Consider the following 18,121-nt stretch of genomic DNA (forward strand, 5'->3'; position numbering starts at 1 on the left):
AATATTTTGAGTGGTAGTGTAATAAATTTCAGTGGTTAGTAGTGCTAGAATATAGAACATCGTACACTGATAGAATGTGGACCTGAATTTGCCTTTGAGGATATTGACTACTTTTGGCCAATAACTAAATGGCAAAAAAAAATTATGGATTTTGCTTTAAGCTTTAAGATGCTTCAATATTGGCATCCATACATGGTGGTTTTATCATTCATTTGCATTTCATACTGTTTTTGACATTGCATACCTAATATTTTGGTTTCCTTCTTTCTCTGTTTTTTTTCCTTGGTATTGATTGGGTACAATCATTTCTGCAGAATTATTGGGTGGATTATTATTATTATTATTATGATTTAATCCAACTCAATCATTTTAATAAAGTGAAGCCAAGTACCTGGTCCATATGCATTTTTGGTACTTAAATTTTGGGTTTCATGCAGGAATATATAAAAATTTTTTATTAACTGTATTTGAGTAAAGATTTTCTTTAAGTGTTACATATTCTAACAGACATTTGGACTACAACAATCACTGCCAATGTATATGGACAGAATATATCATAGAATTTCTACAGTGTACATAAACAACATTCCAGGAACAAATCTCCCTTTCTTCTAAACTGAAAACAAAGAGAATTGACTGCCTCAGATTAAATTTGTCAGTAGTGACCCACTTGTATAAACTTTAAATCAAGAATGTTGAAAATATGGATGGGCACGGTGGCTCACACCTGTAATTCTAGCACTTTGAGAGACTCAGGCTGGTGGATCACCTGAGGTCAGGAGTTTGAGACCAGCCTGGCCAACATGGTGAAACCCTGTTTCTACTAAAAATACAAAAATTAGCCGGGTGTGGTGTTGCATGCCTGCAATCCCAACTACTCGGGAGGCTGAGGCAGGAGAATTGCTTGAACCCAGGAGGCAGAGGTGGTAGTGAGCCGAAATCCACAGCACTCCAGTAGCCTGGGCGACACAGTGAAACTCTATCTCAAAAAAAATAATAAACTTCCCACCTCATTCCAGTTATAAAATTATAGCTACTCAACCGTATCTCTTTGAGGGAATGAAAGGAGGATCTTAACATTTTGTAAGCATTTTCTCCTACATAATTATCTTAGGAATCTTTAATTCACCAAATAATTATAATAAATTGGGGCTTTCACTGTTATCTGGACTCCCAAATGAAGTGGACTTTGCTATTAATGTATGCAGTCTCCTATCAAATGAAAGCAAGCACGTCATGCAACTTGAAAAAGATCCTAAAATCATCACTTTACTACTAAATGTTTAAATATAATTAAAGGATATTTCATAATTGTTATGTTTATTTATCTTACTCTAATTGAAGATGTCTTTGACAAAGTCATTCAGGTAAGGATATATTGAATGGAGTATCTGTCATTTTACAGTAGGAAATAGAACAATTCTAAGATCATATTGAAAACACATAAACTTCAGGACTGTGACAGATAAGGAATATGGGTTCCACATTTTTTTCTGTTCAGATTTACCTGAAAGCTATGTGGAATCTAAAAAATATAAATTAATTGTTGCTAAGACTTGGCTTATCATCAATCCAGTTTGCAGTATAGAATATGAAAGTCTGCTCCTATATTCATAGAAGTTTCATTACTTTTTCTCCAGATATTTATTTGATGTTACTTATGAGAAATTTCATTTATAAGGATTATCAAAAATGAACAATATATTCTTATTGTCCAGCTTTAAATGTTGTAAAGAATCTGTGTCATAGCCATTAGTAACTGTGTTGTAGAATTTCTTCATTGTGTTGGAGACACTCCTAGAATAGTTTAGAATTGAAGAGGTGTGTCTCTTCAACTGTCTGCATTTCAAAATGAAATTCTTTACTTACATAATTTTCTTCTGTGGTGTGTTGTGACAGTAGATTTCTACTTGCACCCTACTTAAAGAGATTGTATGTGTGTGTGTGTGTTTTTTTTAACTTTTAAAATATTCAGATATTTCTGAAATATTCTTTCCTTATTGTTGTTAAGAGATAGGTCTCACTCGGTCGCGCAGGCTGAAGTGCGGTAGCTTAACTGTAGCTCACTGGAACCTTGACCTCCTGGACTCAAGCAATCCTCCCAGCTCAGCCTCCCAAACAGCTAGGATTACAGCACACACCACTACAACTAGCAAATTGTTAAATTTTTGGTAGAGACAGCATCTCATTATATTGCCCAGACTGGTCTTGAACTCCTGGCCTTGTGATCTTCCTGCCTCAGCCTCCCAAAGTGTTAGGATTATAGGCATGAGCCACCATGCCCAGCCTGAAATCATCTTAAATGTTTAAATTTTAGTTTTTTGCCTTTTCCCTTAAACTTGTTACAGCTTTATTTGAAACAATGTACTTGTGATATTTGTCTCAGGACATAGTTGCCAAGGTCTAAACTACCCCCGTTAGGATTCAGTTATTTCTAAAAATACAACTTTTTTATGTATGTGAATTATGATTATATAGTATCTTAGTTTCTGTAAGCCCATTTTTTCCCATCTTCAAAGTTTTTTAAATGTTTTAAATTAATTCTCCTGTGGAAAATCTTAGTTGCTTTGGTTTAGGCAAAGATTTCTTAGGACACAAAAGCAGGAACCATAAAAGTAAATATTTATAACTCAGACTTCATCAAAATTAAAATTTCTGTTTAAAGACACTTAAGAAAATGAAAAGATAAGCCACTGACAGGGAGAAATTATGCGCAAAGCAAATATAAAACAAAGGACTCATTTAGAATATTTAGAACTGACAATATTAAGTGCTGTCCAAGATGGAGAGCAATAGGAACTCTGTATATTGCTGATGGAAATGCAAGATGTTACAGCCACTTTGGAAAACAGTGTCACAGTTTCTTACAGAGTTAAGGATACATTTATGTGTGACCCAGTAATCCCACTTCTAGGTATTTATGCAAGAGAAATGAAAAAAATATGTCCCCACAAAATCCTGTCTGTGTTTATAGGGAGATTTATTAGTACTCATCAATAATTGGAAACAATCTAAATGTCCCTCAACTAAGGAATGGATAAACAAACTGCGTTTAAAAAGGTATGGACTACTGATGCACACATCAACGTGGATATGAATCTCAAGAGCACTTTGCTAAATAAAAGAAACGAGACAACAAAAGACTATATTGTGTGATTCCACTTATTTGGCAGTTTGAAATAAAATGATAGGAAAGGAAATTTGTAGTACCTAGTGGTAGGGGATGGAATTGAGCGTGAGAAACTTTTTGTAGTGATAGAAATACTCTGTGTCTTGACTGTGATGATTTAAACTATACATCTGTCAAAACTTAGAACTGTAGAACTAAAATTAGCATGGGTTTTACTCTGTTAATGATATTGCAGTAATTTGGAACAAGTCCTTTGAAATGCAATAGTAAAAAGTGTAGGTTAGTCTGGGTACAGGGCTCATGCATGTAATGCAGCACTTTGGGAGGCCACAGCAGGAGGATTGTGTAAACTCAGTAGATTGAGACCAGCCTGGGCAACATAGGGAGATCTGTCTCTACTAAAAATAAAATTAGTTGGGCATAGTGGCACCTTCCTGTAGTCCTAGCTACTCAGGAGGCTGAGGTGGGAGGGTCACTTGAGCCTGGGAGATTGAGGCTGCAGTGAGCTATGATCACGACATTGCACTCCATCCTGGGCAACAGAGCCAGACATGTCTCAGAAAATAAAAAAAGTGAAGACAGGTCAATTAAAATACTGATTCAAAAATATTTTGGCAATGATGGCGAAATGGTATGTACGTTTTGGTATTTTAATACCTTTTCAATAATGTAATTTTAATAATTAGTAAACCTAAGAAGTTTTGAATGTCTAATCAGTTTATGTTTTATATATATATATAAAATAAAGCTGTGTTCTGTATTAAAGGGATATTCACCATAGAGGTAACTGATCTTTGATATACTTAAGGTATTTTTTTTTTCTGTTAGATTATCTGCGTCAAAGTTATGGGCTGTCTATGGACTTTAATTCGCCAAATGATTATAATAAATTGGTGCTTTCACTGTTATCTGGACTCCCAAATGAAGTGGACTTTGCTATTAATGTATGCACTCTCCTATCAAATGAAAGCAAGCACGTCATGCAACTTGAAAAAGATCCTAAAATCATCACTTTACTACTTGCTAATGCTGGGGTGTTTGATGACAGTAAGTTTTAAGCTGAATGTATTATATAATTATTCTGTAAAAGTTTTTTTTTTGTTTGTTAACATAATAGCATTCTTTATTCTGTCTTTTTATATTAAATGCATTATTTAAGATAATGAATGTTTGGGGGATTTTTAACCTTAAATATTTAAATAGTAATTTTGTCTCAGTGTTTTTGAAGTAAAAGTCCTGGTTTTTAAGTTGGAGTAATATATAGGTTTCCTGAGTTGAGATGATTACTTGCTACAAGATTTTGACAAAGAAAACTAGGATCTGGAAGAAATTGTTTTCTGAAGTCTATTTCTGCTAATGTGTGGCTATAATTTTTAACTAAAATATTTTAGGTCAATGCATTTGAAAATTTGCCTTCTAAATCATCAAAGTAAGACTTATCAAAGGCTTCATATCATTTTTACTTGTAGGATTTGCTAGTTGTGGGTTTTGATAAATCAATTTATTTATCTCTTCTGAAATTATCTCTTATTCAGGCTAGATTACCACACGGATCAAATTACTCAGTTTTCTCTTGCAGTTTAATACAGATGTAGAAATAATATTTTGAAATCTTTCCCTGCTCAGTTTTTCTTTTGTAAAATATCTGTGTTAGCTGAAGTTATTGGTATAAAATTATTTCTTGCTTTCAGACTCTCCCCAATTCCAACCCCATTTTTTGCCAGAAGTATATCCTATTCCAGTGTAAGGTATTGACATACATTGAAAGTATTTTATCTTTTAGGAAATTATATATATAGCACAGTAGCAGAGTCTTTGAGAAAACCTGTTGTAACATTTTATGACTTTTTTGTTTTTATCTTTAAATAGCGAGACAGCAAAATAATTTATTTTTCTTCAATTTGATTTGGGTCAAGTAGTGTTTTATTTGGGATTATCTAGTTAGGATTCTTTGAAATTTGGCACATATTGTATATTGAAAATGATTTTAAAATTAAATAAAAGTGAAAATTAGTTTCTTAACTTGTCCAAAACTATTCTTAGTTACATGGGTGGGGATGGGGGAAGAAAGATGGTTACTTCTCAGTTTTTGTCATAATTTTGAAGATATAAATTTGATGGCTTTTCACATCACTTTTATATTCTTTGATTTCCATTATTTTATTTTGAGCTTCCAAATACAACTTTCAGCATTTAATGTAGAATGGAGTTGAAAATTGTTTCACATTTTTTAGAAACCTTAAAATGAAGCCTTTGAAAAGAATTTATATTCTCAAATCAGAATAATTTTAAGTCTTAACATTTAATCATTGAATAGAATTACATGTAAATAATTTAAGTTGGGTATATGATAGAAGTATTCTTACCAGTTTGGGTGCACTAAGACAAGACCTTCTTTCGACCTAATTTATCTTCATGCATTCTTCAGGCATTTTGTTTAAAAGACTAAATTATTATGTAGTATAATAATGCTAAACAGCATTAATTTAGCAAGTGCCATTTGGGTATAGTTTCTGTCATTCAAAGTCACAGAAAGTTTAGTTCCAGAGTACGTAGGGACTTTATGAAGACCTTATATTTCAAACAATAGTTTTACATGATAAAAATAATTCTCTTTGGAGTTTGAAGGTTATAGATATATTTTATTTGGTTAGACTTTGAGAGGCTTCAATTTGATTTTTAGGGCATGAGATTTTAATTGAGAAAGAAATGTAGATGCCACTTCTTTTAGAAAGTAGAATATTTACGTATTTTGTGTGTTTGAAGAAGTATAATAAAAATTCTATGTGATAAGAAATTTCATTTTTCAATTTTATGTTTCTACCCTGTATTCTTTTCCCAGGGATATTATTTGCTTGGTGGTTTTTTTTTGGGTTTTTTTGTTTGTTTGTTTTTTGGAGTTTTTTTTTTAGAGACAGAATCTTGCTCTGTCCCCCAGGCTGGAATGCAGTGGTGCTATCTTGGCTCACTGCAACCTCCGCCTCCAAGGTTCAAGCAATTTCGTGCCTTAGCCTCCCAAGTAGCTAGGACTACAGGCAAGCACCACCACACCTGCCTAATTTTTATATTTTTAGTAGATACAGGGCCTCATGTTGGCCAGGTGTGTCAAACTCCTGGCCTCAAGTGATCTGCCTGCCTTGGCCTCCCAGAGTGCTGGGATTATAGGTGTGAGCCACCTTGCCTGGCCCCCAGGGAAGTTTTTTATAAGGTTTTTTTTCAGGACAAAGAAAACCTTGTCTGCCTTTGGTGGTGTGTGGGCTTCATTTTGCTGGTTAAGCTGCTACTTATATATAAATTTGGTATTTTATGAAATGCTTTTTGAGGTCACTGTAGTTAATTTGTTTATTCAAAACATTTGTATCTGTTCTTTATATTACTTCCTCATGACCTTAATTTCAGTAGTAAAATCATTAGTGAACATAATTTATGTTTAAAATGTTATTTCTCACCCTTTTAAATATTTTTTAAGATGAAAATTCTTATTCTAGCCAGAGTACTTCACAAACTTTATTTTACTCAATTTTAACTCAATATTAGGTTCATACTTAAAGGGTAATAAGATTGCCCAAGAGTTCATAAATCTCTTATGAGAGAAAACATACCAATTTGCTGTGCTTCTCATAACACATCCAATAAGGAAGCTTAAGGTTTTGTTTTTTTAAAGATTAATGTTCATAACAACTAGTTTTTCTTTTAACAGTTGTCATTGTATAATTTTCTTTTTGTTTTCTAAAACCAGTAGCTTTCATCACGAAATTAATGTGATAGTTGATACAGAATTTACTTAATTTTTAAGGGCAAAAACATATTGTATCACCGCTTAGACATTTGAATCATACTGCTTTATAGTCTGATCCCATATTGACAATTTGAGGTAGCAGCATAAAGGAGAAAAAATAATACAGGATGTAACTATCTATATGCCTTAAGTTTTTTGGTGGGGAAGTAAGGGCCACATGTGGATGAGAGACAGAGTATTATTAAGAAGAAGCTTATGAAAACAGATGGTTTGACTTTTCAAAAGTCATAAAGTCGTTGATAAAGCAACTTTATCGAGAAAGACAAACTTGATGTAGGCCTGAGAATTTTCCTTAAAGGAGATTTATGGGAATTGTGGGAATTATTTCCATGGAGTGCCTTGCTCTCTATGTTTTTTGAATTGTGAATTATGCAAGTATTTCTGAAATTAATATGAAAATTTTAAATGATAGCCTGGAAATCTAATAGCAATAACCTCAATTTGATATTTTAATATTTTTCTTCTGTATAAATGAAAGCCAATGTGGAGTAACTCTTAAGTACTCTTCGCCTCTTTATTGTCTGTATGATTATTATGAAAGAGTCCATATTATTAATTTGTAGGAACACGAATTTTCTTTAAATCTGGAAACAGTGTATTTCAAAAGAAATTATCATGACTATCATTTACTATAAAATAAGTTTTAGTGCACAAGATATATTAAGATGTAGTTTTATTGTGTTTCCAAGCCTACCTATTATTAAATAATTAATTGAAAGAATTGGCCAGGTGCGGTGGCTCACGCCTGTATTCCCAGCACTTTGGGAGGCCGAAACGGGCAGATCACGAGGTCAGGAGATCGAGACCATCCTGGCTAACACGGTGAAACCCCGTCTCTACTAAAAATACAAAACATTAGCTGGGCATTGTGGCATGCACCTGTAGTCCCAACTACTCGGGAGGCTGAGGCAGGAGAATGCTGTGAACCCCGGAGGCAGGGTGAGTGCAGTGAGCCGAGATCGCCCCACTGCACTCTAGCCTGGGCGACAGAGCAAGACTCTGTCTCAAAAAAAAAAAAAAAAAGGAATTTATTGCATTTTATTGAATGTACTATTATTTATTTATTTATTTTTAGCTTTAGGATCCTTTTCCACTGTATTCGGAGAAGAATGGAAAGAGAAGACTGATAGAGACTTTGTTAAGGTAAATCATTTTAATTAAAATGTCGAATCATTGAGTTACATGTAGCTAAGCCAACAATAGGTCAGTGGTTGCTTATTTAATAAACATAATACTACCTATACTTTTATCTTTACCTAATACATATGCCATATGCAACGATTTTAAAGTTGTGATTGAGTTGAGTGAAAAATCTTTTAGAATACCCACGAACAGACATAAAATTTTCATTGATTTCCATGAATAGTAGCTTACAACAATAGCAATAAACAATTGAATGACCCTCTTCTCAACTGGGATTCTGAGGATGGGTTTCAGGAAGTTTTCATTTGTATGTGTGTTCTGAAACTATGCAATTCAGAAAGGAATGAAGGGCCAGACCTGCCATCAAATCCTCAAAAAGAACAGGTCTGAAAGATTAGTAAGTAAATAATAGTAAGTAAGTATAGTAAGTATATAAGTAAGTATAGTAAATAATAGTACATTTTCTAGAGGAAATTTTCTTGACGTATATTTCTGAAACAAAATGTAGTTGTGAATTTCAAGTGAGAAACTACCAAAAGACTTGAGTAAATTGTTTTCTCACTTATACTTGTCTAACTTTGCTGGCTCTCAAGGAAATATAGGATGCTTCTTTTATTTACTGTCTGAGGGTACATTTTTTAGTATTACTATTAATAGAACATACACATTAAACATTATTGTTTAAACACCTTTTCTTTAAAACTCACGAGATGCATTCAAGTATGCTTACTCTTCATTCTTGCTGTGACTTCAGCTAAAATTTCTACATCTATTCACTTTGTTTCTTAAAAGTAGCTCTCTTGGGCTGGGTGTAGTGTCTCACACCTGTAATCCCAGCCCTTTAGGAGGCTGAGGTGGGAAAATTGCTTGAAGCCAGGAGTTCAAGACAAGCCTAAGCAACAAAGCTAGACCCCATCCCTACAAAATATATATATATATATATATATATATATATATATATTTTTTTTTTTTACTTCATTATACAAAAATATTAAATAATTAGCTGAGTGTGGTTGTGTGCACCTGTAGTCCCAGCTACTAGGGAGGTTGAGGTGGGAGGATTGCTTGCTTGAGCCTGGGAATTTGAGGCTGCGGTGAGCTATAATTGTGCCACTGCACTCTAGTCTGGGTGGCAGAGCAAGACCCTGTCTCTAAAATCAACCAATAAATCAATAAAAATAAATAAAAAATAAAATGATACCATGGTGTTTTAGGGAGCTACTTTATTTTTTATTTTCATTTATTTACTAGTGTTTGATTAATCACTTAAATATTAAAAATCAGTTGTAAAAATTTTGATATTGTCCAGACAAAATAGATCAAGTTACAGAACAAAAAAGAGACAAAAAAGGTAATTACATAATGAAAAAAGGGATCAATGCAGCAAAAGGGTGTATGTAACAATCATATATACACTCAACAGTAGAGGACCCAGATATATAAAGCAAATATTAGTAGAGCTAAAAAGAGACAGACCCCAATGCAATTATAGTTGGGGACTTTACCCACTTTCAGCATTGGACAGATCGTCAAGATAGAAAATCAGGAAAGAAACATCAGACTTAATCTGCACTATAGACCAAATGGACTTAACAGACATTTATAGACTATTTTATCTAACAACTGCAGAATATACATTCTTGTCATCAACACATGGAACAGTCTCTGGGATAGATAATATAGTATGCCACAACACAATCTCAACAAATGTTTAAAAATTGAAATAGTATCAAGTGTCTTTTTGTATCACAATGGAATAAAAGTAGAAATCAATAATAAGAGGAACTTTGGAAAATGTACAGATATTAATACAAGAAAATTAACGTGCTCCCGAATGACCATTGGAAGTCAAGGAAGAAGTTAAGAAGGAAATTTAAAATGGAAACACAACATGCCAAAACCTATTGGATACAGCAAAAGCAGTCCTAAGAGGGAATCTTATAGCAATAAATACCTACATCAAAAAAGTTGTAAGATTTCAAATAAACAACCTAATGATACACCTTAAGGAACTGGAAAAGCAAACCAAACCAAACCCAAAATTAATAGAGGAAAGAAATTATAAAGATCAGACCAGAACTAATTTAAATGGAGACTAAAAAGACGAAGGATCAACAAAACAAAAAGTTGTTTTTGGTAAGATACACAAAATTGAGAAACCACTAGCTAGAATAGCTAAGAAAAAAGACAGAAGACTCAAATAAAGTCAGAAACGTAAAAGGAGACATTGCAGCTGATACCACAGAAATATAAATGATCATTAGAGACTATGTTGAAATATTATACTAATGAATTGGAAAACCTAGAAAAAAATGGATAAATACTTGGACACATACAACCCATCAAGATTGAACCAGGAAGAAATGGAAAGCCTCAACAGACCAATAAAGAGTAACAAGATTCAATCAGTAATAAAAAGTTTCTCAACAAAGAAAAGCCCAGGACTGGATGGCTTATGGCTGAATTCTTCCAAACTTACAAAAAAGAACCACCACCAGTCCTTCTCAAACTATTCCAAAAATTTGAAGAGGAGAGAAGTCTCCTTAACTCATTCTTTGAGGCCAATACTACTCTGATATCAAAACCAGGCGAGGACACAACAGAAAAAGAAAACTTTAGGTCACTATCTGTGATGAACATAGATGCAAAAGTCCTCAACAAAATGCTAGCAAACCAAATCCAACAACATATCAAAAAGACAGTGCACCATCATTAAGCTGGATTTATCCCAGGGATATAAGGATGGTTCAACATATGCAAATCAATAGATGTGATACATCACATCAACAGAATGAAGCACGAAGATATGATCATCTCAGTTGTAGATTTGTCATACGTGGCTTTTATTGTTTTGAGGTATATTTCTTCTATGCCTAATTGAAAGTTTTTATCAAGCAGAAATGTTAAATTTTATCAACTACTTTTTTTTTTAAATCTTTTGAGATAATCATTATATCAAATGGGGGAAAAACTGAAAGCTTTTCCTTGATAAACTGAAATAAGATGAGGACACTCACTCTCACCTCTCTCATTCAACGTTGTACTGGAAGTCCTGGCCAAAGCAATCAAGCAAGAGAAAGGAATAAAACTTCAGTACAAGTTGCAGGATACATTTCTTAAAAAAAAAGACATACAAATGGCTAAAATATATATATGAAAAATTGCTCAACATTACTAATCAGGAAAATTTAAGTGAGAACCACAATGGGATATCATCTCACCCCAGTTAGAATGGCTGTTGTCAGAAAGACAGCAAAATAACAAATGCTGGTAATAATGTGGATAAAATGGAACTCATACACTGTTGATGGGAAAGTAAATAGTACAGCCATTATGGAAAACAGTATCCCACTACTGGATATTTATCCAAAGGAGAGGAAATAGTATATCAAAGAGATACTTGTGTCCTCAATGTTCATTGCAGCATTATTCACAATAGGCAAGATATGAAATTGACCAAAGTATCCAGTAACAGGTGAATGAATAAAGTTTTATATATATATACACACACATACATTTTTTATTACGTATATATACACAATGAAATACTATTCAGCCCTAAAAGGAATGAAAATGTGCTATTTGTAGCAACATGGATGGAACTAGAGGTTATTACTTTAAATGAAATAACCCAGACATAGAATGAGAAATACTTCATGTTCTCACTCATATGTGGGAGTCAGACTTGTTGATATTTTGGAGGTAGAGTAGATTGGTGGTTACCAGAGGCTAGGAAGGGTGAGAGGGTAGTGCACAACGAGAGGTTGGTTAATTGGGTACAAATACCTAGTTAGATAGAAAGAATAAATAATAAATTCTAGTATTTTATAGGACAGTAGCATGACTATAGTTATCAATAGTTTATATTTCAAAATACTAAGAAGATTTGAAATGCTCCCAACACAAAGAAATGATAAATATATGAGGTGATGCGTATCCCAAATACCGTTATTTGATTATTACACATTGTATGCATGTATTAAAATATCACAGGTACCCGTAAGTACATACAGTTGTTTTGTGTCCATAAAATTTGTTATTGAGCTATCTTGCAAATTTGTATTAAAGGAGAGTTGTTTTAGGAAATAGTAACTATTAAGTAGATTTTTCTTGTGGCATTTTACCTTTTCTTTATTGCTAGTCTTTAGGTTTAACTAACAAAAACTGCTAATGATAAGCTTCAACTAATCAAAAACTTTATTCTTTAGCAGTCTATTTTAAGTATTATAAATTGTCTTTAATGCATCAAGACTTATTTGACAATTTTGGAGGCCAAGTTAGGAGGATTGGTTGAGCCCAAGAGTTCAAGACTAGCCTGGATAACAGAATGTGACCCCGTTTCTACAAAGAAAAAAATAATTAGTTGGGCATGGTGGTGCATGTTTGTAGTTCCAGCTACTTGGGAGGCTGAGGCAGGAGGATCACTTGAGCTCTGGAGTTAGAGGCTATAGTGAGCTATGATTGTACCACTGCATTCCACCATGAGTAACAGAGTGAGACCCTGTCTTTAAGAGAAAAAAAAAAAAGACTTTCTGGAAACTTTCATGTAGATCAGTATGATTTATTGCACTTTTTGTAGATTTTAGATGTTTAAATAGTTAGAAAATCCTTACAGGCTTGGTTTCTAACTAATATTCCCACTAGGGCGTTTTTCTTTTATAACGGAACTTTTTCTTTACTTAAGAAGAAATAAAATTAAAGAGTTATAGTTAGGCATGTAGCATCAATGGCTTATATAAAAATGATTTTATATTAATATTAGTTGTCATGTAGATTTGTTTTTCTATCATAAACATATTTTTACTTGAATTAAAAGTTAATGTAGACTATATATTAAACACTTTGCATAGTTGTCTTTATCATTTTTCTGTTTACACAGTTTTTTTACAAAACAGTTCCACTGTAAAGTATTTCAACAAATAGGAACGTATAATGTCTCTTCAGAGATGTACACATGAATTTTATTTTAATAATTTTATTTTTATTTAATAAAAACACATGAATTTGAATGAATAGTTAAATAGTGGGAGAAAAGAGAGAGAAAAAAATGTTTTCCTGGTTTTGCAGAAGTTAGTCTTTATTTTATTTTAATTGAGACAATCTTACTCTTATCACCCAGGCTAGAGTCCAGTGGTGCCATTGTAGTTCATTGCAATGTCCTTGGCCCCAGGAATCCTCCTGCCTCAGGATTCCAAGTAGCTAGGATTGCAGACTCCTGCCACCATGCTTGGCTAACTTATTTTTTATTTTTTTGTAGAGATAAGAGTCTTGATATGTTCCTCAAGGTAGTCTCAAACTCCTGTTCTCAAGCAGTCCTCCTGCCTTGGCCTCTCAGAGTGCTGGGATTATAAGCATGAGCCACTCTGTATGCCCCCTTATAGAAGTAATTGATGCATGCTGTGGAAAAGCTAGAATTTATAGCAAAGGGCAAATATTAAAACCATTATTAATCACACCCATTCAGAAATAAACACCATTAATATCCTATATACACCTATCAAGTCTTTTCTATGCATATTATTTAAAGCAAAAGTTTTATTCAGAATTTAATTTGTAACCCATTCTTTTCACTTATTACAATGTTAGATTTTCTTCTCATCCTTAATATTTAGTATTTTAATGGCCACTTCACTCATATTACACATGTTTCATAATTCATGTACATAATCCATATTTTCAGAAATTTAGATTGTTTCCATTTCTTCTTCTTATCAACCTACCTGGGCTGTACATACTCACATCCAGGCCCACAAATATAAAATAATTTTTTTCTTAGGTTAACTCCAAGACAAATTTGCAAGTCAAAGAATATACTAAATCCTTTACAAGAAGTATATCATCTTAACTGAATTTTATGGTAAAGTTACACTTTTCATATTGTTATCCAGAATGAAGTTTGTAACCTAAAATAGCTAGGCCTATTGCTACATAAAATATTGTATAATTAGCTAAAATGTTTATGACATTTATCTGATAATATCTGATAAGAATTATCGGATTAATAGTTTAAGTCACCTTATTTCAGAGAAAAAATACTTGAACTAATTTATTTGGTAAAATATTTTGTACATTAATTCATTTATTTAAAAAATATTCACTGAGTATTTTCTGTGTGCCAATACTTTTCCAGACACTAGGAAAACAAAGTCCCCCCTCTCAGCAAATTTCCATTCTATTATAGGAAAACAGACAATAAAAGTAAACAGTGTTATTTGAGGCTTTTGCAGGTATTATGAAGAAAATAAAGCAGGACAATGTGATAGAGAGTTACAAGATGTGTGAATGTATGGTAACGTTAGATAAGATGGCCAGAAGGGCTTCCCTCAGGAGGTAATATCTGATGATTTTTAGTAGGTTTGAATGATAATAGGTGACCATCACTGCAGAGGAAGAGTCTTTCTGACAGAGGGAATAGCAAATGCAAATGTTCTGAGGTAAGAACAAATTTAGTTTGAGGTATAGAAAGTATGTTTATGTGCAGGACCATGGTAAACAAAAGGAAAAGTAGTAGCAGACAAATGTGCCTGTTTCAGGTGTGAATATGCAGTTAACAGAAAATTTTAATGACAGAAGATATGTTAATCATATTATTATATGTATTAAAACTAAGCTTCATGGATGCATTGACTTTTTAATTTAATACATTATCTTTTTTGGACTCCTATAAGTACTTTTTAAATTATAACACATACTTAATGTATATATATAACAGATACATAAGTATACACTTCAAGATGTGTTTATAAAGTGAATACACCCATGTAATCATTACCCAGATGAAGAATTAGAACATTATCAGCTCCTCTGAAGTACGCCTATTCATTCCCCCTTTCAGTCACTTCTTCATTCACTTCCTTATCTGTTAATCTTTCTTCCTTATTCTACTTCTCTTTTTTCTTTTATTCAATATCATGTTTGTGAAAGTTTCATGCATATCATTGCAAGTATTTGTACTTCATTCATTTCTATTGTATAATGTTACATTGCATGAATATGCAGCAATTTGTCTTTTCTACTGTAAAAAGCAATAAGGATTTAGTTATTTCCAGGTTGGACACAAATAATTTTGCTATGAAGGGTTTTATATATGTATTTTGGTAAATATGTACATGCATTTTTGTTGGGTAATTGACCTAGGAGTGTTAATTGCTAGGTTATAGAGCATGCATATCTGTATTCAGCTTTGGTAGATACTACCAAACATGTTTTCGAAGTAGTTGTACAGTTTTACCTTCTCAACAGTAGTATGTCAGTTCCAGTTCCTCATTGTTGACAGTATTTGGTATTGTCAGTCTCTTTCATTTTAACTGTTACAATGGGTGTGTATTGTTACTGTAGCTTGGTTTTAATTTCCATTTTTTCTTGATTGATGAGAACTGGAATACCTTTGGCAATTTTGATAGCTTCTTTTAGGCAGTGCCTATATTTTGTCCATTTTAAAATAATTATCTTTTTGATTTGTAAGAGTTTTTTTCTATATTTTGGATAAAAGTTCTTTTTAAGATGTTGGAAATGTTTTCTAGCTTGCCTTTTCATTCTTGAATGGTATCTTTTGATGAACGTACATACTTAATTTTAATGTAGTTTAACATCAATTTTTTTTATTGAAGTTGGCCATTTTTTAGTTCTAGTTACAAATTTTTGCCAACCATGAGGTCAAAAACAGAGTATTTTTTTTTTCTGTTTTACTTTTCACACTTAGATCTATAATTTTGATGGTGTCTTTGTGTATGTGGTATAAGCTAGGAGTAAAGATTTGTTTTTTTTCCTCATATGGATACCCAGTTGAACCTACAGTATTTGTTTTAAAAACTGTGTTGCAGTATCACCATTGTCATAAATCCACCAATCATATGTGTATGGATCTTTTTCTGGATTCTTTTTCATTGGTTTATTTGCCCCATTAGGGCTTAAAAGTACCAGATTTTTAGTCAAGAAATTCAAATTCTTCCTACTAAATTTCAGTAAAAATTTGTGTTTTCTAATTAGAGAAAATATTTATTTTCCTCTTTTTGTGTGTAGCTCATTGCTAAAAATGTTATTTTTGTTTTTATACCTCTATGCAATTTAAAACCCCAGAAAGCAAATCTTTTAATCTTATTTTTCTGTCCTCATTCTTTCTTGCATATTTCATCTCCCTTCTGAGCATGTGCTTTTTTCACAGTATAACACATCCTTAGCTAGATCTTTCAATGAAGATATTTTATTGATAAAATTCTGTTTTATAATTGTCTTTATTTTTGTCCATCTTCCACTTATAGAATTGTAGATTATAAGTTATATTTTTCTTGTATTATTGTCATTCTATTGTTTTCTGCCTTTTTTGCTAGGTTATCCTTTTTTTTTTTTTTTTGGGTCAATTTCTGACCTTCTCTTAATTCTGAGCAGCATTTTGGGTAATTTCCTTGGGCTTGTTCCTCAATCATTTTCAGCTGTGTCTAATATGCTACTTGACCTATATGTTAAATTTCTATTTTAGTGATCATGTTTTAATTTCTAGAAATTCTCTCTGTCCTATTTTAGATTTTCCCCTTTGATCTTCTTTTTTATGTTTTTAATAATTTTGAAGATTTAAAAAATATTTTAATAAATTAATTTGAATTATATAAATTAAATATATAATATAGAAACAAAATATATAATACACAAATTAAAAATTAAATACACTTGATTATTCTGATATCTAAAGCTGTTGTGACTAATTTTACTTATTCCATGGTGGAATATTCCCTTCTGTTTTATAATGTTGGTTACGAATTTCAGCAGACCTGTTTTTGTAGGGTTTTTGTAAAGATTGGATTGAAAGTTTTTTCTTCCACTACTCTATTGCAATTGCCAGTCATCTACAGAGAAATACTGGTTTAGAATGACTATATTAATTTATTCATTGATTTTCTGGTGACTCGAGTAGTTACTAAAACCAACTTGATGGAGATTGGGGAGTAGGCCAGTGGTACAAAATTTGGGGCATTATTTTAACCCAAAACTACAGTAGAGAGAGTCAAGCCCTTTTGCCTCCTTTTCTTTGAAGGCATTGGCTCTTCAAAGTTTTCACCATGATACAGAGCTGCATTCCTAATTCCCCTCTTCATAAAGTGACCCAAGGCCCTATGTTCTGTCCTCACTACACTGCATTAAGAGCCAGACCATTTGGTTATAGAATTATATAGTTTTTCTTAACTCCAGAAAATTGGTGATGAAAGTGTAAATTGCACAAAATGTTTAAATAAATATGCAGTCACAATGGGGAGTGGAGGTTATCAGTATAATCGTTAATCACATGAAATCAAGAAAACATAAATGGCTAGGCACGGTGGCTCACGCCTATAATCCCAACACTTTGACTTGGGAGGCCAAGGCGGGCGGATCACTTGAAGTCAGGAGTTTGAGACCAGCCTGGCCAACATGGCAAAAGCCCATCTCTACTAAAAATACAAAAAATTAGCTGGGTGTTGTGGCGGTCACCTGCCATCCCGGCTACTCAGGAGGCTGAGGCAGGAGAATCGCTTGAGCCCAGGAGGCAGAGGTTGCAGTGAGCTGAGATCATGCTACTGCACTCCAGCCTGGGTGACAGAACGAGACTCTGTGTCAAAAAAAAAAAAAAAAGACATTAGAAGAAGACACAAATATAACTGAGGAAGATTAGATGTTTCCTGCAGTTGTATGTATGTGTTTTCATTAATTTCTGCTTTTCATATATCTTTCTATTGCTGCACTTTTTCTAACTTGTTGATTTCCTCTTTGATATATGGGTTATTTAAGTTTTTAATTTTTATAGATATGTGGTAGGTGCATATATTTAGGGATATATAAGATATTTTGAAGCAGGTATACAATGTGTAATAATCACATCAGGGTAAATAGGGTATTCATCACCTCAAACATCATTTCTTTGTGCTATAAACATTGCACTTACACATTTTTAGTTATTTTAAAACATACTATAAATTATTATAGTCACCCTGTTTTGCTATCAGATACTAAATCTTATTCATTCTGTCCAGCTGTGTTTTTGTACCTATTAACCATTCCCACTTTGCTCCAGCCTC

General features: G+C 32.8%; 1 protein-coding gene across 1 annotated transcript in view; it reads left to right on the forward strand.

Annotated features, from left to right (window-relative positions):
* The window catches only part of ARID2 (AT-rich interaction domain 2), a 189,382-nt gene that overhangs the window by 92,761 nt on the left and 78,500 nt on the right, over positions 1-18,121 (forward strand). The window contains exons 5-6 of the mRNA XM_025403150.1: positions 3,959-4,177; positions 8,005-8,072. Coding sequence (XP_025258935.1) covers positions 3,959-4,177; positions 8,005-8,072 — 287 coding nt within the window. The remainder of the gene's footprint in view (positions 1-3,958; positions 4,178-8,004; positions 8,073-18,121) is intronic.

This window comes from Theropithecus gelada, chromosome 11, assembly GCF_003255815.1.
Source record: "Theropithecus gelada isolate Dixy chromosome 11, Tgel_1.0, whole genome shotgun sequence".
Classification (NCBI taxonomy): Eukaryota; Metazoa; Chordata; class Mammalia; order Primates; family Cercopithecidae; genus Theropithecus; species Theropithecus gelada.